A 22,801-nucleotide genomic window follows, 5' to 3' on the forward strand; every position below is an offset into this window, starting at 1 on the left:
CCCACTTTGTGCCACTGCCGAGCGCTTCCAGTGTGTCCATGCTCAAACTCCAGAAACCACAACCAGCTGAGATATCGTGGTGCTGTTTGGATAACGTTCGTCTGAACTTTGTTCCACAGGGTCTGGCCATGCTTTGCGAAACCATCGAGGACTGCTGGGACCACGAGGCCGAGGCACGCCTGTCCGCCGGCTGCGTCGAAGAGCGCATCGGACAGATGCAGCGCCAGGCGCCCGTCATCGGCCCCGAGGAGATCGTCACGGTTGTCACCATGGTGACAAACGTGGACCTCCCACCCAAGGAGTCCAGCTTATGATCAGCCAATCAGCCGACGCCAGACGAGCTCTAGCGAAAACACAGATCAACACGAGGGGATAAATGGCCAACCCTGGTTGGTTGGCTTTGTGGGGGGGGGTTTCTTCTTCTTCTTCTCCTTTGATTTTTTTTTTTCCTTCCTGTTCTTTTAAGTGCGGGCCGCTGCTCGCATTCAGGAAACGCCCCTTGCGCCCGCCTCACCACATCAGTTGACATCCACCTCATTTTGATAGGCGTGCTTGAGGATTTTAACGTTGAACTCTCTGCCATCCTGAGCGGACTCACTCAGGATGTTTTACCAAGCCACAGCACTGACATGCTGGGACAACACTCTACGGACACTTTGATCATGTATTGTTTTTATATACACATATACATGCAAACGCACGCACGCACACAGACACACACACAGATGTAGGAGGGCGACGTGTTCTGCTCTGAGAAGATTCTTCGGAGAAATTTCACAAAACTCTCGGTGCATTTTAGTGTTAAAAAACAACAAAAGAAGAAAAAAAAAGAAAAGACGGGCGTCCGGCTCTTGATACATTTGCTGTTTTCTCGTGTGTTTTTTTTCTTTTTCTTTTGTTTTTTTTTGGGAGACTATCGTTCTGCCAATAAGCAACGGCTTCTGAATGTTTATAGTGTAATGCTGCTGTACATAGTGTATTATGGACCCAGACAACTTGGTAATCAAGCTTATTTTAAATGGGGGGGGGGAATGGGGAGGGGGGTCCATTTTCAAGCATTACGACGATAAAAACCATAAACCTCCTTCAACCAGGTATACCTCAGTTCAGATGGACAGTTTTAAAAAAAAATCAGTCCCTCTCTCCCTGGTCATGGTCATCGCTCGCACTTCCTTTACAACCTTTTGGCCCTTCGTCAATCAACAAAGCCTAGACACACACAGACACACACGGCCATACAAACCGTAAAAAAAAAACAACACAACTTTTTCCCTTCTTCGTCCCCTTCCTTTCTCTCAGTGTCTACTTCAACTTTCTCCTGTTGGTTTTTTTTTTTTTTTTTTTTTTTTTTTTTTTTTTTTTTTTTTTGCTTCTATCAGATGTTCATGAGAGCGGGATAAACTCATGAACCCCCCCCCCCCCCCCCCCCCACCACCACCACCACCACCCACACCCTGCCCACACCCATGATAATGAAGTTGTCGTTTAAAGTTTTCTTCTTCTTCTTTTTTTTTTGTTTGCCGTGTCAGCCGTCAGCAGAGAGTAAATACCCATTGCTGACTAGCTTGAATTGGAGTCATGAGATCTCTCTCTGGATTAGCGCTGGGTGCCAGCTGTAATGATACCTTCTCTTTTTCTTTTTTCTTTTCTTTTTTCTTTTTTTGGATATTTAATCAGAGATATCAAACTCTCGGGTCATATTCTTGTTCATTCATTGTGAAATAAATTATGTGTTGTTTGATTCTATTTAGAAAAATCAGATTAACAAAAAAAAACAAAAAAAAAAACAAGAGGTCACCTGGCATGATTATTTTTAGGAGGTATCAAATTTGAAGTACAGTTTCCAGAGGTACCCAGCCCTACTTTGGAACTGTGCCTGTATTTAGCTGAGCCAGCTTGCTTTTGATTTGATTGCACGCATCTTTTTATTTTTATTTTATTTTATTTTTTTTAATTAAGAGTTTCTGCTCTCTTTGGATACACCTCAGGAATCTTTGCTACTCAACACCACGCCCTCACATCCTCATCTGTCTCGAACTGGAGTACCTCCTCTTTCGCCGAATCTTGCGCCTCCTATGTCTCTTTCTTGCCTCGTCTCCACTTGTTAGGGTTTAGCCGTGCGGTAATAGTTCAGTGTCTTTAGTCGGTTTGAAGAAAACTGTATTAGGTAAGGTTGGTCGATAACTAAAAGGTGGACATAATCTGCTCCCCATTCTTTTTAAGTAGCCAAGCATGAATCACAGTTCAAAATAATCCTTATTCATCTCATCTTCTGAAAGAAACCGTCACATGATAGAGATATTATATTATTATATTAGGACTATCCACTTTTTCTGACAAAGTTCCACCAGTCATTTAATGCCAGATCCCCACAGCATTCATTAGTCATACTGATCTCATTACAAAAAAAGGAAAGTTGAATTATCAAGGATGCAGACCACTGAATTAATTCCCACAAAAATGAAGAGAGATATTACTAAAAACAGGAAAAAATATCAACCTGCCCAACCAACACAGTCAACCTGACCTAATGTATCTGTAGAACCAAAAATCTGGTCTATGTTTTAACCACCTTCATTCTGCACTGTTCCAGTTTAGACTTAATTAATTTGTTTTGATGCTTTCTCTTAAGCTTGGCCCACTGCCGTTGGAATTTGAGGGTTATTTCCCTAGGGCCTTGGTAACACAGGCCTAGAAACCAGTTGGTGAACCCATGACAACCAAAACCCTCCTTGTGATTTCTTTGGTTACCTATAGCTTGCAGAGAAGACGCCGACTTATCTGCAAACACTCATTATTTAACCTCTGAGACGTACTAGAAACCAATAATGTTCCCCTTCAAAGTAAAAGTTCTTAGAAACCCCTAAAACCACTTAGCTTGACAGTTTGAAACCCTTGCCGACCCAACCGGCACACTCACACAGCTAACCATGGTTAAATGAGTGGAGACGAGGGGATCTCTCCTTTCTGTCTTTCATCCTGGTGCCATTTCTACATGTCGATATTAGTTAATCTTGTAGATGTCAGGCAAAACGGATGTATCTGTCGTTGTTGCGAAGGCGACAAATGACGTTTTTGAGTCTTTATTTCCTCTGAGGGATATTGAACACTGGTGCCGGCAGACCTGCAGTCTCTCCTCAAGCTTTGGGACGGTTTCACATATCACAGTTTAAAATAAAGCTCTGTGTGCAGTTAGAAAATACTTGGGGAGGGGCATGAAGAAACTTCTTTCTATCCAAACCATTCACATTCAAGACAGTGAGGCTTTCTTTACAGCACTGTATTATGACGTTTTGGTGAGCAAGAGCCAGTAAGTATACAAGTAAAACACTAAGACATTAAATTGATTAGTGATCAGTTGAGCAAAACCTTTCATTTTGCACAAAAAAGTCTGTAATGAAGCTAAATGTTTGGAGAATGGAGATGTGTGCCAACATTTGTACCAATCAGGGCCAAATTGTTTAGTTATCCCACCTAAATCTAGAAGATTCCAAAAAAAGGATCTTCATAGTTGAACTGTAAAAGTTCTTTAAGCAAATTTGGCAGCATAAGTTTGAGGTTATTTCCGCACACCATATTGCAACAACACCGCAAACCTGAAGGAAGTTGAAGCCATCATCTTATTTACATATTGTAGCATGAGTACAATTTTTTGCATCAGTGTCGCTTCCTTATGCTGCTCCACTGCTGTTCAAAAGCACCCGTTGTCCGAGGTCCTCGCAAAGCTTGAACAGTCGGGGACGATCAGTACTGCAAACCCCAGCAGCCCTTCAGTAAGTACTACCTCACTTGCAGGGATTTCTTCAGTATAGAAACTATGGCAAATAAATTAAAATCATAACCAGGTTGCTAAAAAAAATAATTCTAAATGTTCTTGATTTAGGGGAAAGGTTTCAGTTTAGGGGTAAACTTAATTTGTTCCCTGAAGGTCTGACAGACAGAAACAGAATAAGGCTACAAAGAAGCTTCCTCATTTCCACCACAATGTGTTTTCTTGTCCCACAAAGGGAGATTGAACTGCAGAACGAAAAGGATCCTTGAATGACACCAACATAAGGGAAAAACACCAGTATTATTCTTTTTAGTTCCCATGTTTGTGTCCTCAAATGCAAAACCTACTCACCAGTGTTCCAGCAGCCAAGTGGATATCCAAAAACTGCCTCCAAACTGGTTGGTTACCTGCCAAAGTGGTTGACAAATCTTATCAGCCACGAGCAAAGAAACTCGCTGCTGTTTGGTTGGCAGTCACATCCTAAGCACTGTAGGGGAAAGACTTCCGGCTTGAGTTTAAACTGCGCTCAGAGAAACCGACCCAAACCGACAAATACCATTCAGGGATTCAGTACTATGCTTTTCTAAGTTCTAGCGAGTTATATGCAACCAGTGCCGTAAACTACCCTACACTTCTGTAGGATCAGCTGCAGGAGTGAATTTCAATACACACACACACACAAATAACTTGTAGCATTTTATTTTTTTTATCCGTGACCTTGCATATTGATATGTTGTATTTATTTTTTAATTTACTGGCCTGAGGTTTTGGGGATTGGAGCTCGAGTGCAACTCGGAATAAAGTTCTGGCATGAGCTTTGGTTTTTGTTGGGGTTTCAGGGTTTGGGGTGGGTTTTCAGTTGTAATTCAGGAACTACTTTCATTAATTGATTCAAAAAGAAAAAGATATAAACTTTATTCATGCTTCTTTCTATTCAGTCTATGGACAAAATGACCGAGAATGAATGTTCTTCAGACTCCTGGATTCCAGTATTGTGTGTACTTCGATGGATTGAGCCCGGCCCTGTGTAACTTTAGAGGGCTTTGCGTTTGGCTGGTTTCGTGTGATTGTGCCCTGTCCCGTAGAAACTTGCAAAGCCCAGCGTATTTGGACATCCATTCATACACCTCTCGGTTGTACCGGCTCTGTGGTCCATTAGGACCAAACCGACCATCCAAAGGACGATGGGGGAAAAAAAGGTCCTCAAAAACCTCTGGTCCTACCATTGTTTTAGCACCTAAACTTCCAAAACGAAGCAGATATTTGGTTCTGTTTGTCTTCACCTGATCAAGTACCCAATTAAAGCAATTGACGACAATCTCGTCTACCATCCATTGGTTCCCCTCAGGAACCATGCCTGTTCTGACTCCACCAAAGGAGCATCTACATGATGCATTGCTGAACTGAACTTTGAGGATCTGTAGCGTTAACTTCTTGCACTGAAAAGTTAGGAAACTTCACCAAAAGAGCTTCTAAATACGCAAGAATTCGGAACATCTCATTTTAATAGGTGGCGCTTCTAAAATAGTCCAGAATGAACATGGCCCTATGGATCTATAGCTCAAATATTTAAATTTTGTGAGGTAAAGTTTTTCCTCTGGAAATTTTTGGAAAGCATTTGAGACATTTGATGTAGTAGATGTATATTTTTCTTTAAACTAGCAGCTTCTTCTTGAATCTCCTTTATTGGGAAAATTAGCTTCATTGTAGGGGGAAAAGGTAGAATTTTTTTTTTAATTAACTTTTTGTCTAGAAGAAGCTTTAAAGAATTATTATTCAGTGTCAGTGGTCTTGTGAGCACCCCCAACTGAACCCAGTCACCCAGTTTCTCAGCAATGGGTAGTGAAATGGATCCTGCTAGAGTGATTCAACTTTGGAAGCACCAGTTAATCAAGTCAGTGAAAATGTAATTGATTGGATGTTGTCTCTGTAATGAAGATGCCAGCAGAGATACACCCCACCCCACCCCTGACAAATGCTCATGAGAATCCTCTTGATTGGTAAATGTTCACAAAAGAGGTTGCACAGCTTTCTAGATGGCAACGACAACTGACAGCCTGCAGGGCCTGTTGTACCCAATGTTCTCGCCCTTGCAAATGTTGGTGAACACTAAAAGTGCTGTCATATCCACTGTCCACACTTTGGTGTTTTTTTTAGCTAATAGCATCAGGGGTTTTGTCACCTTTTCAGCTAGTGCAGGAGCTACCAGATTAAATTACACTTTCTGAGTTTCCTGTTTTGATCTCTGGCACTGTTGTGGAGATTGTGTCTTTCGTTCAGGAGGATAGTGCAGCGAGTAGCGAGGCAGTGTTGATATCAGTGTTTGCAAGATAGCTGGTCACCTCAAAAGCTGAGGTGACCAGCTTTGGAAAATAGTCCAGTCATATTCGACCCTCCTGATTTGTACAATTTATCTTCAACTTCAGCCTTATCCTGATGAGAAGCAGTTGACTTGGCGACCTGAGAGGAGTTAAAAGGATGGATCTTTTGGATATTTAAAGGTGTATGGATGGGTCCTGCGCATGTTGAAGCTTTACATGTTTCTACCTTGACTTCCTCCAGCCCAGCACCTCACATTGCTGTGCATATAAACAGTGAAACATTTGTGTCTTGTTGCCCCCACTATTTTAAGCAGTCTAGGATCTGTACAGACATAAATACCTGTATCAACTATATACTCTGAGCTGAATCTTTATAAGTGCGTGTTGAACTTCAGTGTTTCCTCTACATTCATTTATACTTTTCTTGTGTTTTGACTCAGCACCCAGGCCTGTAAAAGTTTCCCTTCACTAAGCTGGAGGCTCATTGGAGTACTTTGTAAGGCAGAAAGAAAACGAATTGTGATGGTTCAGCCAAAGGTGTTCCTCTGGGAGCCTGCTTGGATCCCCTGATGGTTACATTTTAAAAAGCCCTCCAAGCTCTTTAGGAGCTGTTGCAATATTCCCATACGTGCTACTACAATCATCCACTACAGGTTATTTCATTCTAACTTCCCAGTCTCCTCCTTTTTCCTGCTGGTGGTAAAGAGTTTTAGAGGAAACATTGAACTCCATTGACCCCCACCGACCCCCACCGCTAAGACTGTCTTGGCAGTAAGAGAAGTCTGGTTACCAGGCCTGAAATTTCTACAAAAAACCCCCCACAAAACAAATCAAAAAAATAACAAAACAAAAAAAAAACAAAAACACTACTTTGACCCCACATTTCTCGAGGCTGTCGAGTTGCAGCGCTTATCCCGGGTCTGCCAACACTGTCTCCAATGCCAATGATGCTCACAGGTTGTTTAAAGCTGGGAGAAACTGATCAGTCTGAACATAAAACATGACACACTGAAGTTTCAAAAAGAAAAAAAAAAATCCTCTCTTCAGTGATGAAAATGTCTTTTTTTCTTTGCTCCTGATACATGTGACTGTACATTTTATGTTACTGAGAAAAAAAATGTGAAAACAAGAAAGAAACTAAGGTCTGCAATTTCAAACTGGAAAGTGAAGTACATCAAACAAACAAACAAAAAAAAAAAGAAACAGCCCACTGGGTTTTCCTGAGTAGGAATGAGTCTTTACCAGCTTCAAGGATGTCCTCATCCTGACCTCACAGAAGGGATGAGAGGAAAATCTCTTGAAAAAGTGTTACAGCAGAGGAAACAAACTTCATGAACCCTGTGTACATTATGGCAGAGGAGGCAGGACTGATCCCTGATTAGCGCTGCGACTCTCGGCTAATGTTAGCCGGCCATGGTTTTTATCAGCTGAAGTGATCCACGTGATGTAAATAAATGTGTTTTTAGATTGTGAATGTGTTTTCTTTCCTTTTTTTCCCCCTCTCTGAATCACTGCAGTCTGGAGTTAACTCTTTTTAGAGGCTTGGCGTTTTCCTGGAAACAGTTTGGTTTTCATATTTAGGGACTTTTTAATAAAGGAAAGTCATAAAATAAATTTTGATACATCAGATTTTAAGAGGTAAACCCTAACCAATGCAATTAGGTGTAAGTACACCTTGTTAGTACTAGATTAAGTACTTTTGTCTTAATTCTTTGTTAGCATCACAGTTACTGCAGATGAGAATCTCCTGTTCCGCCACATCTCAAATCTGCTCTATTGGACTGAGATATGGTGACTGTAATAATAATAATAATAATAATAATAATGGATACTTTATTGATCCCCATGGGGAAATTACTTGTTTTTTCTCTGCATTTGACCCATTCACTCAGTGAAGCAGTGGGCAGCCCACTAAGCAGGCGCCCGGGGAGCAGTGTGTAGGGACGGTACCTTGCTCAGGGGTACCTCAGGGTAGCCGTTAAGTGGATTCGAACCGCCGACCTTCTGATCATGGGGCGACCACTTTACCTACTGAGCTATCCCTGTGGAGGCCATTTGAGCACAGTGACGTCATTATGTTCATAAAACCAGTTTGAGATGATCTGAGCTTTTGTGACATGGTGTGCTATCCTGCTGGAATCAGCCATCAGAAGACGGGTACACTGTGTTCATAAAGGTATGGGCTGTGCCTGTGTCATGGCTCTGAACTATGGAGCACAGTCACCTCCTTTCCTCTCATTCAGAGAATTAGATTGGCTCTTCTTAAGGCTGATACTCACAGGTCCCTTCACTCAGTTACAAGCCTTGCTTAAATGCTCAGTGCTCCATGTTTAAGAAAAGGCAATTAAATTGAGGGTGGGGGGCTGGGTTCCCTGTTGGAAACATGAGGCTTATATTTGGATTATAGGCTTATATTTACAGTACAGCATGGCATTGCACACTGAATAAAATCTTTAAAACTGTAGCCACAAATACATAGCATACCATTTAAACAGTTAAAATTAGTAAAAAAAAAAAACTTCATGTTTATAAAGCTGGATTTATGCAACAATGTACCTTTGAAACTTGATTCTAAAAGAGCAGCAATGAGGCTTTTGAAGCCTAGAAACACAAAATATCTGCCAAGAGGACACCTAATTAAATGAGTTCTTTTTATTGCCACTAAGGTGAATTTTCATTCAGCTCACGGCCATGCAGACCAATCAGCTGATCATTGTGCATAAACTAAAACCATCGTGGGAGCAGCGATTCTTGTGAACTGTGGAGGGACACATGCCTCACTGATGCTACAGCGTGTTTAAAAAGAAACAACAACAAAAAACAGACTTTTGGCACAATTACACATATTTTTGTCCAAGAAATCAAAACTGCAACTTTCATCCAGGTTATTGTCAACTGCACAAAATCACCACTAGATAGCAGTATTCAGCAGCCTGATGCTCACGACCTGAAAATGATGAAAGCTGGACGCTTGATGACACTTGCTAAGTCCAACTACTGATCAAATGACACAAGCACATGAAGCTGAGTTTTTGTATTAAGATTTGGGGGGGGGGGGGGTCTATCTTCAGCATAAACCTCTAACTGCTTAGAGGGTGAAACAATCGCACCAATGCCAAACTATTCATTTCCTTTTATTTTCTGATCGTTTAGAGTGGGCGGCAGCACAAACCTTATGCCCTTCAGTCCAAGTCAAAACAAGCTTCACAGACTCTGAATTCTAAATGTTCTGAAGCTCTACCCAAATGCCGACATGGCCCACTGCTTGACGTCAGTGGGGCACTGTGGGTACTTCTGCAGGGCATCCATGATCTGGCTGTGGTCCAGCGTGAGCCTCATGAGCTGGTACTCCCTCTGGACTTTGGCCGAGGAACCATCGACAGGCCGGATCAGCTCCAGCTGCTGCAGGTGCTCGAACGCCTAAAGGCGAAGAGATTAAGGGTCAGTCAGCAAACAGATTGTATCGGTGTTCAGGAAATGTCCACTTTCTGCCTGGTGTGGGGGTTTGGTAGGAAAGACTGGGGGAAGAGTTTCGAAGCGTTTCTACCAACCTTCATGACAACAGGCTGCTCAAAGTTGTACATGGAGTTGGACTTCCTATGCAGGAACTTCTTAAACTCTGGAAACAATCAGGCACGAGTGAAGAAACAGACGGGACAGCTTCTTCTATTTGTGTAATTTAATCGTGCGATCATACCATTATGGACCATCTGAAGGTTAAATGGCTCTCCTTCATACACATCATTGAGGTGCTTAATGGCGATGACCAGGCACAGCTCCAAGATGGACAAACCTAAAGAGAAACGGCTCACTTAGACTCTTCGGACCACGGGTAAAAAAAAAAAAAAAAAAAAAAACGTCCCTTGTTAGGATTTGTACTCACCATGGAGCATGTTAGCCGTGGCGTCAGCAAAACACATCCGGCTGGCCTCGAGCAGGTCGGCTGGTTTGATGGTAGGTTTGGCGACAGAGACGCGACTCAGGCACAACATCTGTAAAGATATTTAGTACGAAAAGAAACAATGAAAGAAAAGGAAACACCCAAAACTTCCCCAAACCGAACATGAGAAATGATCTTCTCACCAGCAGCATGTGCAGAGAGCGAAAGTCTTTGCTGGAGTTGAAGTGTCTCTGCAGAACTTCCTCCACAGATTTGTCCTCACACAGAGTCTGAAGAACCAAGAAAACAAAGATCAGTACTTTTTGCTTTGTATGTCTGCACTTCTGTTCTATGTGGAAAAGGTGTGTACATCGTCTGCCGTTCAAAAGGAGGCCAGAGATGACATCGCTGTCTGAACCATGTTAGCTGGGCAGTGATGTTACTACGGTCACTCAAACAACTCAAAATTAGACATTTTCTGAACTTTAGTGAGCTATTTAAGGCTTTTAGGGCACGAAGAAGGTAGAGCACAAAAAACAGCAGTACCATGCAAAAGCCAACAATCGTTTCATTATATTTTGCCACCAAGCCATCAGAGTGTCATTTTTTAAAGTGGTCTTGAGCAACAATTCTTCAGGCTTTCTGAAGGTCTTTCCAAGTTTTCCTTTGGACAATGCCTTCTTTTTCACTAAGAGCCATTAGCTGAAACTATGGCATATCTCAGTATGGTATTCAGAGTTTTCTTAAAACATTTCAGGAGACTGGACCAGTGAATAACAAAAGTGGAAAGAGAAGAAGGGCAAGTCCTTAAAAAAAAACAAAAAACAACTATCTACAGCAGATGAACAGTATATGAAGGCCATATCCACAGGACTTTAGAGATTCATCTGGACCTTTAGCTGATCCATCTACTGTTCACCGAAGTTTAATCACAAACGGTCTCAGTGGCTGTGACGAAGCCATTCCTAATGAAGGGAAACAGTAAGAAAAGGCTGAGGTGTGAAAATTACACAAGAACTGGACTGAAAATCAGTGACATGGGTCTTGATAGTGATGAATCCACATTTGGAGTCTTTTGCTTCAAATCATTGTCAGTATGTACGGGGAGACGTACAACAGTGAGTGTCTACAGCCGTGTGTAAAACACGGTGGAGGCTCCATCATGGTTTGGTGCTGTATTTGCATTTGGCAACAGCTTCAATTTTTAATCACGACAATGATCCCAAACTCACTGCCAATGCAGTAAAGACGTACCTGGATAGAAGGTAAGGATCATGTTGACAGAACAGAACAAAAGGCAGAAACATCCAAAGAAGAGCTTTGAATGTCCTTCAAGAAGCCTTCCTGAAGACGACTTAAAGACGTGACTAAAAAAAAAACTAACTTTGTGTCTGCCTGCTAACGTCACCTTTACACCAGCGTTCCACTCCTGAGCGAACTTCTTGTCAGGAAAGCTGTCCGGCAGGCTGAGTTGCGTCCAAACCCGTTCCAGGTACTGGGTGAAGTTGAGACTGCTCAGCAGGTGGATCTGACGGTGGGAAAACCGCGACTTTACCCGCTTCTCCAGCAGCTCCAGAACATCCTGAATGGAAAAAGTATCACGACACTTACTAAAAACACCTACCATTATCTAAGTGGGGTTTCTGAGAGGTGTTCTGAGGCCCACCAGTCTGCAGGTGACGCCGACCACAGCGATGGGAGCCTGGGCGGACTGGGAGACGTCAAACAGGTTGTAGAGCAGAGTCTGGTTCTTGTGGTGGGCGAATAAGTCAAACTCATCCAGGACAAACAACACTGGGCAGCTACTGCTACGATTGCCTTTTAGGAAAAAACCAACAACAAAAAAAACATCAAACCTGCCCCTCTAGTCTGAAATCAGCTTTAAATATTTGAACTTTCTCACCTTTTTTTAATGCCTCCAGGAGGAAAGCCAGATTTTCAGCAAAGCTTCCCTAAGAAAAAAACGAGGTAGAAAGATCTTTGCAGTTTTCAGAGCTGAAAATGTTAATAATGGTCTCTCTAAATACTCACAAACACTTTGTCTCCAACAACGTTTTCCAGGTGGAGCTGTCTGGTTATTTCTTTCAGCGCTGTTCTGTCATCAGTCTGCAGGAGACCTGCGGCAAACACACAAACCCATCCATCCAATTCACATTTCCAGCAAACGTGTGGGTTCTTAAATTGTGAAGAATTTAAATGAGGTTTGGTACCACTGAGGTGAACCTGAAGAAGGTTCTTCTGCACCTTCTCCTCCTTCTGCAGGTCTCTCAGCACGCACTGCAGCAGCTTCAGGCACAAAAAACACAAACCTCACAGGATTCACAACAAGTCCACACTTTAAAAAAAAAAAAAAAAAAAAAATTCATTTTTTCCCACGGCTCACCATTGTTTTGCCTGCTCCTCTGGGACCCACGATTAGCACAGAGTTACTCTCCCCGTGGATCGCCGTCCGCCTCAGCAGCTCCAGGAGGTGTCTGCAAACACAATGGCTTTAACTTCAATACCCACAATGCTTAGTAAAATATACACCCCCATCTCATGCTTGTAATGAGTGGAAATCTCTCACTGGGGAAGCTCGTGTTGTGGCCGAGTTGGCCTGGAAACTGGGACAGAGCTGTCACCCAGGTGCGACTGAACTGGGCCACTGAAACTCACACCGAGCTCCAGGTCTGCTCTTAATTATGGATGACAGTTCTACTACAGGCCTTCTAAACCATCCAACACCTGTAGGAACCGAAGCCAAAACAAAAACAAACACCCTTTACAGGTTATTTGCTTTTCCCAAACACTTAGGACAAATTATTCATGGTTTTATTTTCACAAGGCCAGATTACAACCGATTCCTCCTCTCCAGTATGAACAGTAAGGCTGTAATGGCCTCGAACTTTTAACCTTTTACTGATCACTAGTAAAGGTACCTTTCGTAATTACACCCTACATACTGTCACTATGTTTCACCACAGTGGGCAGTGTTTTGCCAGTGTGTTTTTACATTTGTAAGCCTCTTTCCAGACCTCCACTTTAAACAAGAATGTGTTTTTAAAGGACAACCATATTTAAGTCACAACACGCACACATGCAGGCACACACACGCACACAGGCACACACACACACACAGCTTTGACAGAGCCAGAAACGCCCCGAGGATTAAAACAGGCCGATCCAGTTGAAGCTATGAGGCAGGAACCTGTGCCAGTCATTTCTCCAGTTTCTTTTCTCGCACCGATTGTCTTGTTTCTTATTTTAATATCCAACTTTGTTTGGATTTAACATTCTGATTTTCTCTGTGATTTTCTTGTAAACTCTTTTTCATGATACTATGATATGAGTCTTTTTGGTAAATGTGTTGACGTTATTATAAAATCACCTCTATCCACAGGCCCTGTTGTTATGAACTTACTTGTACTGAGCTTCTACTCCCTCTGGTCTGTCAGGGAGCAGCCTCTCACAAAACCGCTCCCTTAAAATCTGCTGAACCTGCACAGAAACATGTATTATAAATAAACTACATTTTATTAGGTATATTTCAGAGTATCACACTGAAAAACTCACTGGCTGTTCATACACACACCTGTGTGATGCATTCCCCTATAGGCAGATGAGCATCTCTGGCCTTCCTCTTACTCATGATGACTGCAAAACGTGAACAAGTGGGAAAACAGGTCAACTTCAACATGCCACTAAATTCATTTTCAGCGGGATAATACTGACACTTTACATTGCAGTTAGGTGTCAATTAAATGCACTAACATGGTGGAAACAACGGTTTTAATTCCAATAAATAACTTTTTTTTTTCCCTTTTAAGTTTACGCCAAACGTAAGACTAATAATCACCGAAACGAAATAGCCTCACTTCAGGACATGTTTACAGTTGTGCTGTAACCAATGTTAGGGTCGATAACAGGTGAGGATAAACCACTTTTCAATTCGGCATGCAGCTGATGCAACGATACCAGTCTAATCTCATAGCTGCCTTTGACTGCTTATCTTACAATTTGGTCAAAAATGAATGTCTAAATAGATTTTATGTATGCCGAATTAGAAAGCGACTCATAAGTTTGAGAATCCGTCTCGGGCTGCATTCAAGGCTGAGATCATATCGACCGACAAGTCAGGAGAACTCAAAATTGTCATTTTTACAACAGAACTTCGGTGCTACACGCTTGCGACGCAACCCAAGGCTTTACTCGAAGATCTGCTCGCTAAAAGTGCGCTGAAGAAACACGAATGTTTTCCATTTCTAACTTTGATTACTTCTACCGTTGTGTAAGATAGGTGTCAGCTAGTCGAGCTTCTTTTCACACACACATCAGAACAAACATACCGGGAGTAACGAAGAGACGCCTCAATCTTCGCGGGAATACTCCTCGGCCAGCGATGACGACTTCCGGCTTTGACTATATCTGCTTTCTGATTGGCTGCGACTCAGAGCAACGCAGAAGAGAAACGCTGTGGTTGTAGAATTATATTATTCACACACACACGCACAAAACCACCAAATAAAAAACGATTTAAAAGAAAAAAACATGACATATAGTAATGTGCAAAAGTCAACAATTCTTTCTTTATATTTTGTTACCAAACAGACAGGCTTCGTTGTATTGTTTTTAAAGTGGTATTGAGCAATAGTTCTTGAGGCTTCCTGAAGGTCTTTGAACGTTTTTCTTTGGACATTGGCTGCCTTTTCACTTATTTTCGGCTTCGTCCTTGTCCCTGACCAATCTTTTGCTTGTTAAACCACTATGAATCATTCAAGCATAAAAAAGACTGAACCACTGTTGTGCAACCACAAAAACACATAATTTGTTCTAATGCCTTTAGTTGGATCGATGAAAAATGTCAAAGATAACACAGTTTGACAGACATTAAACAGTATTTTTGTACTAACAAAGATGATTCCTAAAAGCTATTAGTTGAAACCTTGGCATAGCACAACATGGTGTGCCCTAAGAAAATCTGAGGAAGCTGGACAAGTGGAGGGCTAAAGAGCTGTCAGCCTTCAAAAACAATCTACATCAGATGAACAGTATCTGAAAATCATGTCCTTAAAAACATGAAAGAATCCAGTAAAGAGCTGACACAGAACCATCTACTGTTCACTGAAGCCTCATCAGAAATGGTCTCAAGTACAGATGAAACTATGTAAGCACAAAGCTATTCAAATAGATCAATATTATTTACATAAATCCACAACAATTTTAGTCACGTTGTGGTTTAATAACTGTATCAGCAGTAAAGAGGACATTGCACAGAGGTTATATTTGAATGTGAATATTTGAATAACCCATTCAGGTGTGTACAGATTTTTGAACTTGTTTAAAAATATATAAATTAAAATGACAAAATATTGTTTTATTTTTCATTTCAATTTAAAATACAATATTTTTAATTTGGTATTATAACAAATGACGCATCCTTGTCTTGAGGGCAAGAGTTTAAAAAAATGTGTCTTTTTATGCTTTTCACGAATTTTACATGAATATGATTTTATTTGTTGAATTTTATATACATTTTATTGTTGAATTTGATCCTGCGCATTTCCGTTCTACAGCATTTACTGGCTATGAAATGAAAACAATATGATATTATACTATATATATCATTCACAATTTAAGTTTTCTAGATTACTTTTTATGTTATTTTTGTGAAATTAAAATAGCAGGATGCTCTTAAGAGATTTTCATCAGCATAAATGCTAAAAACAAGTCATTTTGGCCAGTTGTTATAGGTGGTTGCTAGGCAACATGATGGCGTCATAACATTTGACATAGATAAGAACCTTCAGGAGCCTAAGACATACTTGTGTGCCAAGTTTGGTTGTGCTGCTTGTGATCATGTAGGAGGAGTTGGTGGACAAATAAATGAACACACAGACAGATTTTATGTGTTATAGTAAGATATATAAGAAATAGTCTGTCGGCACTGAGAAAGACTACAATTATGTGTTATTATATATATTTATTTGTGAAACTATAACAGCCACTTCTGCTCTGGTTTGATAAAATTAGGAGGGATGGCTCATGTATATGTCTAAAAGGCCGCCTTCATAACAGCATCTTTTACTCACTGAAGCTCTGGAGACACTTAAACGCTTCCTGCGGCTTTTTGGTTGACTGATGAAAAGGAAAAAAAAAGACAGCAAACCGCCAGATATCTCGCAAATCGTCTCCCTCTCTCCGCTCACATTTAGCCTGTCACATTATTCTAAAATACGACCCTCCGCTCGCACATTCAGCCCTCTGTGTTTGCCCTTAAAAATACATGAAGCGCTCCTTCCTTCAGCAGCCCTACACTGAATTCATTTAACGTCTCCTCGGGTTTGACCTTCACACAAAATTCAGGGGTTTGCACCCTGAGCTGCATCTCGTCCTTGCTTCAGACGGCTGAGCTCATGTTTTCTTCAGCTTTTATGACCTTTATTTATCTCAGGAAATTATTTTGCTGAGTGTCTGTTTTTGCTCCACTGCCACTTTGTGTTGTATTTTTTGATTTTCTTTGCACGCAGCCAGTCAGTTAACCTTAATGAGTGTCATCTTGTTCATAAATATGAATAGTTTAGTTTCTGCTAAAAGATGTTCTTGTAATTAATCATTATCATTGCAGTTTGTAGCTTATGGTGTTAAACACTTATCAAATTACACTTCATAGACAGTATTTAACAAAATACCTGTAAGGTATTAGCAAAATAACTGGTAATGGGATTGTTTTTAATTAGGTGGTGACTTTTTTTCTAACCCTGTGAGTCCACATATTCTGAGTTTCAATATGTAGCCACTGGCTTCTGATCATTTTAGTACATTATGCTTAATATGTAAAGACCACCTTTTATTTTTCGACAAAGTAAGACATGGTAATGATAACGTTACAAAAGTTAAAACTTCTGTAAGAGGTCTTTATGTTAGCTTACCTTCTGCAACAATGACCCCTTCCCCCTAGCCCCCAAAAAGGAAAACAACAGTTGTACTAAATTAATTTCCTGTCACTTTTTCTAACTTTTAGAATTAATCAAAGTGATTATTTGGCATGAACTCAAACTATTTTGCAGATTAAATCAGGAGAACTTAAAGATCACTGTGTTCATTCCTATTGTTTGTGATGTGAGCCAGTCATGTCCTCCTGAGAACCAGCCTATTCATTTATGTCCTCTGTAATGGACATTTGTTTTTGGTTTATATCTTTTGAGTGATTTGAGAGTCCTGATGTACTAAATAAAGGACATCCTGGGCTTTCCACTGATATCTCAGGTGTTTGGGTGGCCTCTTTTAGCTCCAAAGAGGAAAGGAATCACAAAAATCCTTTTGCCTTGTCTTTATTCTTCTTTGCACAGATTCAAAAAGGTGATGGAATCATTCCTCTTACATTCTGGTCCGTGTTGACATGACAGCATCACAGAGTTGCTGCAGATTTGTTGGCTGCACATCCATGACGTGAATCTGCTGTTCCACCACATCCCAAATGGGCTGAGATCCGGTGACTGTGGAGACCATCTGAGTACAGTGAACTCAGTGAACTCATTGTCATGTTCAAGAAACCAGTTTGTGATGATCTGAGCTTTGTGACATGGTGTGTTATTATGCTGAAAGCAGCCATCAGAAGATGGTACACTGTGGTCATAAAGGGATGGACATGCTCAGCAACAATGCTCAGGTAGGCTGTAGAGTTTCAGTGATGCTCAGGTGGTACTAAGGACCAAAAGAGTGCCAAGAAAATATTCCCCACACCGTTACACATCCAACACCAGCCTGAACTGTTGATACAAGGCAGGATGGAGCCATGCTTCATGTTGTTTACACCAAATTCTGGCTTGATCCTGAATTGTATTAGTGGAAGAAAGTGGACGGATGTAATCAAAGTATACAGAAGAGCATCTCTGAACAGGCAACATACTGAATGTTGATGCAGATGGTCTACGGCAGCAGAAGATCATAGCAGGTGACACTGCTAAGAACAGGAAACTGAGGTTACAGCTCATCAGAAATGACCACAGCCTACCCATCTTCCGTCAAAGACAAAGTGCAGCCTGTCAATCCTCGCTTAAAGTCAATTAATTAGACTTAAACAACTAACCTAACCCCATACATGTTTTTGGACTTTGAAGAAAGGAGTTTGCATCCAGTCCACTGGATGAATCCAACCTAGGAGCCTCTTGTGAGGTGACAGTGCTGATGACTGCACTGCCATGGCAGCCTTCCTTGGTTATAACAAGTGTCTTGTCTTGGTTGACATATTGATTATTGTTTAAAATTGTCTAGTTTTAGTTGAATTTTTAGTAGTTTCAGTTTTGCTTTGCAAAGTCAGCTGACGTGACATCTTGATACCCAGTAAACATCTCCATGAAAACCTCGTTGGGGTGTTTGTGTTGTGAATGCGTTCAAACTGACAGAAAGAGTGAAAGCTGTATCTGAAATTTATATAACTAATTGTTAAGGTTCGTTTTAGTACTTAATATAATCATGCCACAGTCAAAACAGTGTTATTACTTATGGAAGCGTAGAGCTGCCACCCAGGCAAAAGAAAAATACAAGTGTATCACGTTATAACGTGAAAAGTTTATTGTTCTAACAAGATACTTTTCCTGTTTGTACAATATACTTTTCATGTTTGAACAACATAATATCACGTTATTACAATATAAATATTATATTGTACGAACGTGATCATATATTGTACAAACAGGAAAAGTATCTTGTTAGAACAATAAACTTTTCACGTTATAACGTGATACACTTGTATTTTTCTTTTGCCTAGGTGGCAGCTCTACGCTTCCGTAATTACTAACAAGTTGCCTCTAAGTCATTTTTCTGCAAGTAAATTCAACATTATTTATTTGTAAAAAAAAAAAAAATCAGATGTATTTTGTTACCAAGAAGGTTATGTTTTTAGTAGGATTTGTGTGTGTGCATACCACCATCCTGTCTGTAAACACAATAACTTCAAAAGTTGTGAATGAATTCTGATAAAACTTTGTATGAGTGTAGAGTGGGGTCATGTTAACAATCCATTCAAATTTGGCTTACATCCACCAAGGTCTTCAAGGTCAACTCAATGATGTATTGGTGGAAAATGGACTAAAAGCCTTATAACTTTGAAACTATGATATGTAGTGTCACTGTAGTCAACATATATTACTAGTTTTATTAATTAATATTCAATAATCATCAATTTGATTTGATTTTATGACTTTGCTATGCACATTAAAGTAACAAGTTACAACTGTCAAATACATAATAATCGAATACATGTACAATGTTCCATTTTTGGGAAAACAAAACCTTGTGATTAAAAGCTTTTTCCACTTCATATTTATTTAAATACATTTTTATTAAACATTGAAATGAACAGTGTCTGTGGTCCAAACTGTAATAACAAGAAATGATATAAAACAAATTTATGTACTTTTTTTTTATTGAACAGCAAGCAGAAATACTTGTGTGTGTGATTTCCATGAGGTCTTTAGGTTAAAGGCTTTATCTAATTCCAGTGATCTATAGTGTAAAAAAGTATATTAGTATGGAAAGATACTGAGGCAGTGAGGAAAAAATGAAAGAAGCACAAAACATAGTGACCAAAAACCATGAAAATCATGTGGGAAGACAAAAACAAACTCCAAAGGATTTAAAAAAGGGAAGCAAAATTGTTAATAATAAATAATAATAAGAGAAATTAACAGTCTTTTTGTCAGTCTCCAAATAAAAGCAACAATCTATTCAAAATACAGTTGGAAAATGAAAAAAAAAAAACCCACAATGCATCTCAAATCCAACAGAATGAAAGTGAAAGCAGGGAGTTGTTTAGTATGGAAGGTTGTTTCCTGCCCTTGTAAGGCTTTGGTTTAAGTTTGAAACTCTTAAATTACTGACCATCTTGAAACTTTGAGTTACTTCTGAGTAACTCCAAATTTCGAGATACCTAACTCAGAATTTCACAAAGTTTTCATAAGTTGTTAGTGAGTATCTCAAAACACAGAGGTATCTTGAAATTTCAAGTTATTTCAAGCTTGAAATTTTGAGATGCATAACTCGAGACGTGAAATTTTGAGATACATAAATCTAAATTTTACGTTGATTTGAGTAAAGTTGTTAGATTAGTTTTCAGTTTGTAATTTTGATTTATTATGTCTTAATGTTAAAATAAAAATCTTGAGATTTTGATTTATTCAGACCAAATTTTTGACATATATAATGTGAATACTTGCATTATGAACCCCAAATTTCACATTAGGTATTTTAAAATGTCACATTACTGACGGATTATTTCAAAATTTCAACTTACTCAGAAGTAACCAAAGGTTTTTAAGATATGTTGTCTTGGAATTTTAAGTTATTAGTTGAAATTTTTGAATAACATAAATCAAAATTTTGAGTTATCACCTTGAAATTTCGAGGCTTTTGGATGGCAAAAAATATTCACTCTTTTACTGGCAGAAGAAAGCTTAAAAAAATTGGGAAAATGACACAATAATGAAGTGACTTTTAGTATATTTTTTTTAATGTGTCTTTCTGTATTTTTAACCACACAATGAATTTATTGAATTTTACCTTTTTTACAGAAACTTACATCATATAAAAAATGATAATATATTGGCAGCAAATGATCAGTATATTTTTTGTTTTGTATTTATTTTTGGTGGATGAGTATATACATGAGTGTATGAGTGTATATAGGATGACCTCAATGACCTACAGTACATTCGTAATGTACTGTGAAACGTTTCCATAGTCTTTAGGAAGAAAAATTATAAAAAATAAAATAATAAAAAATAAAACCAGTTCTATATCTCCCAGGATTAAAGTCAAATATGTGGAAAAAGGGATCAAATAGTTTTGCAGCCAATTCTGCCTCAGGGGTCCCTGGATGCCCCTCAGGCCTCAAAATGGGACCCGCCGGTTCAGGCTGTGACTCAGTATGAGGCCCCATCCCAACCCTTACATCCAGGTTACCCCTAACTTTTTCCCCTTTCTTTTTTCCCCTTTTGGCCATGCAGAGTTCGTGTATGTGAGGAAACGTGCATCACCTCTCCCATCTGCTGGCTGGTTGAGCTTGGCGCATGCGCAGTGCAGCTCTCCATCATTTCCAATATCCCAGTGTAGGAGAACCAGCAGAGGCAGAGAACTAATGGGTAGGCTGCTTATTCTTATTTTTCCTAAGCTTGCAGACGCACTGTTGCTCGCCCGTTTCGCTGTTTCGGCTCCGGTACGCATTCGCCGGGATGCCCGGGTAAGAACGGACAGTTTACGGTTTGATTTGACGCAGACAGAAACGTTAGTGCTTGAAAAGCGTCTCTCTCTCTCCCTCTCTCTCCCTTCTTCTTCTTCGCTCTCCCCTCTGCAAACGCAACGGGCTTGCACGGCTGTTAGCTAGCATGCTAAGCTAACCCGTGCTAACTCGGCCTTACCCCTGGCCTTGCCTGCCCCCCTCCCCCTTTGGCTCGAAACCTCAACGACCGGGCCTAGCTGCTTCTTCTCTCTCTCTTTTTTTTACTTCGACAATTTGAAGTCGGAACCCCGGGCCTGCTGGTCCCCGGCATGCACGAACCCAGCTCCGCGGTTCCAATTAAATGCTGAAACGTTATTAGCGTAGCCGAGCTCGTCCTAATTCATTTTCGTTACAACAAGCTAGCTAAGCTAACGGCAGCTAGACAGCTGACGCTTGGCAGGCTAACCCCCCAGCTAGTTCAGCTAGTTCATATACAGTGCATCAAAAAGGCAGTCAGACAGGACTGATCCCGCTTGTTGACACGGTCCCCTCTTAATGCGGAGGCCCCTCACACGATGGAGCCCGAGCTAATGGTTATTAAACCAACATTTGGCTCAGTTGATGAGCAGCCCCAGCTAATGTCCACCAGGCTAATTGGCTATTATCTAACGTTTAGGTTGTTTTGGTTGTGTACACAAGCGGTTGTCATCTTCCTCCGGCTTCGGGTGGGTAAAAAAAGTCTTGTCATTCAGGCTATGTGGCTGTCAACTTTGAAGGCTGCTGCAGGACAATATGGCTCATTTATCCCCGAAGCTTTCCTTAGCCAAATCCAGCAGGCAGGAGCTACAGCAAGATTTAAGTGCTGTGCTGAGAATTAATGGGTTTAATCTAGCCAGCGGTGGATATCTTATGGGTCAGGACAGCGTGTCTAACCTTTGTGGTGTTGCAGGTTTATGCTTAGCAAATAGAAGGTGCTTTGTGCTGGTAGCTCTTCACTTTCATGAAACTGGACAGCTGTAAATATAGATGGAAATTCACAAAAAACCCTTCATATTGAACATCTTCAGCGCAGTCTCGCAGCAGTTTATGAATTAGTTGCAACCTTTAATCTATTGATTAGTGTTTCATGTACTGTACTCATGTACTGATTTGTGTCAGTGTACGGCAGATTAATGTTTTCCACTTTAAAAAGGTGAAAGGCAATAGAAAAGTCTTTAGCGGCCCCTCATTTCTGTATACTTTTCTAGGAAATGGGAAATGTGTGCAAACATAAATGAAGCTGCAGTATATAAAAATGGACCTGTACAGTTCTGTACAGTTCTGCTGGGCTTGAATGTCAATATCTGGTGTGACCACCTTTACTCTTCAACACAGTCTGAACTCTCTTAGGTAGCGTTCTTGTCATTTCTTTAAGTAGTCTTCTGGAATAGTTCTCCAGGATTCTTGAAGGACATTCAAAGCTTTTCTTTGGATGTTGGATGCCTTTGGTTCTGTTCTTAGTTATTATGAGGTCCGGGCTCTGGGGAGGCCAATCCATGACTGACAGTGTAGCATTTTGTTTTCTTTTAGTGCACTGGTAGTGTTTTTGGGATCATTGGTGCATCAAAATCAGACTTCTCTGCATTCATACT

General features: G+C 40.4%; 3 protein-coding genes across 5 annotated transcripts in view; 2 read left to right on the plus strand and 1 right to left on the minus strand.

Moving 5' to 3' along the window:
* The window catches only part of LOC146642080 (activin receptor type-2A), an 83,412-nt gene extending 75,845 nt beyond the window's left edge, over nt 1-7,567 (plus strand). Inside the window, exon 11 of the mRNA XM_085398809.1 lies at nt 120-7,567. Coding sequence (XP_085254935.1) covers nt 120-314 — 195 coding nt within the window. The 3' untranslated portion in view covers nt 315-7,567. The remainder of the gene's footprint in view (nt 1-119) is intronic.
* Nucleotides 7,568-8,730: 1,163 nt separating this feature from the next.
* Nucleotides 8,731-14,390, minus strand: orc4 (origin recognition complex, subunit 4). Of its 2 annotated transcripts, none has more exons than XM_085398810.1 (14): nt 14,299-14,390; nt 13,545-13,606; nt 13,374-13,450; nt 12,357-12,447; nt 12,184-12,259; nt 12,005-12,090; nt 11,877-11,925; nt 11,640-11,791; nt 11,382-11,555; nt 10,177-10,263; nt 9,977-10,085; nt 9,791-9,886; nt 9,645-9,712; nt 8,731-9,513 (listed from the first exon to the last, which is right to left on the minus strand). In XM_085398810.1, the coding sequence occupies exons 2-14, from the start codon at nt 13,599-13,601 to the stop codon at nt 9,331-9,333; spliced, it is 1,305 nt and encodes a 434-aa protein (XP_085254936.1). In that variant the 5' UTR covers nt 13,602-13,606; nt 14,299-14,390; the 3' UTR covers nt 8,731-9,330. The 2 variants fall into 2 exon arrangements, with proteins under 2 accessions (XP_085254936.1, XP_085254937.1); XM_085398811.1 differs by having other exon boundaries at nt 14,235-14,303.
* A 6,609-nt stretch (nt 14,391-20,999) lies between these two features.
* mbd5 (methyl-CpG binding domain protein 5) overlaps nt 21,000-22,801 on the plus strand; it is a 59,734-nt gene continuing 57,932 nt past the window's right edge. The window contains exon 1 of one of the 2 annotated variants that reach the window (XM_085397263.1): nt 21,000-21,093. The gene's annotated coding sequence lies outside the window, so the exon portion shown is untranslated. Of the gene's footprint in view, nt 21,192-22,801 lie in introns of both variants that reach the window. The other variant, XM_085397264.1, reaches the window with a different exon arrangement.

This window comes from Rhamphochromis longiceps, linkage group LG23 (assembly GCF_057381845.1).
Source record: "Rhamphochromis longiceps isolate RC_006_pf linkage group LG23, R_longiceps_female_GT1.1, whole genome shotgun sequence".
NCBI classification, from domain to species: Eukaryota; Metazoa; Chordata; class Actinopteri; order Cichliformes; family Cichlidae; genus Rhamphochromis; species Rhamphochromis longiceps.

Coding starts and splice junctions, on each gene's coding strand:
- orc4 (XM_085398810.1), bottom strand. CDS start 13,601: ATGAGTAAGAGGAAGGCCAGAGATGCTCATCTGCCTATAGGGGAATGC. Junction 11,556..11,639: donor TCGGCGTCACCTGCAGACTG/GTGGGCCTCAGA, acceptor TTTTCCATTCAG/GATGTTCTGGAGCTGCTGGA. Junction 9,887..9,976: donor CACGGCTAACATGCTCCATG/GTGAGTACAAAT, acceptor GTTTCTCTTTAG/GTTTGTCCATCTTGGAGCTG.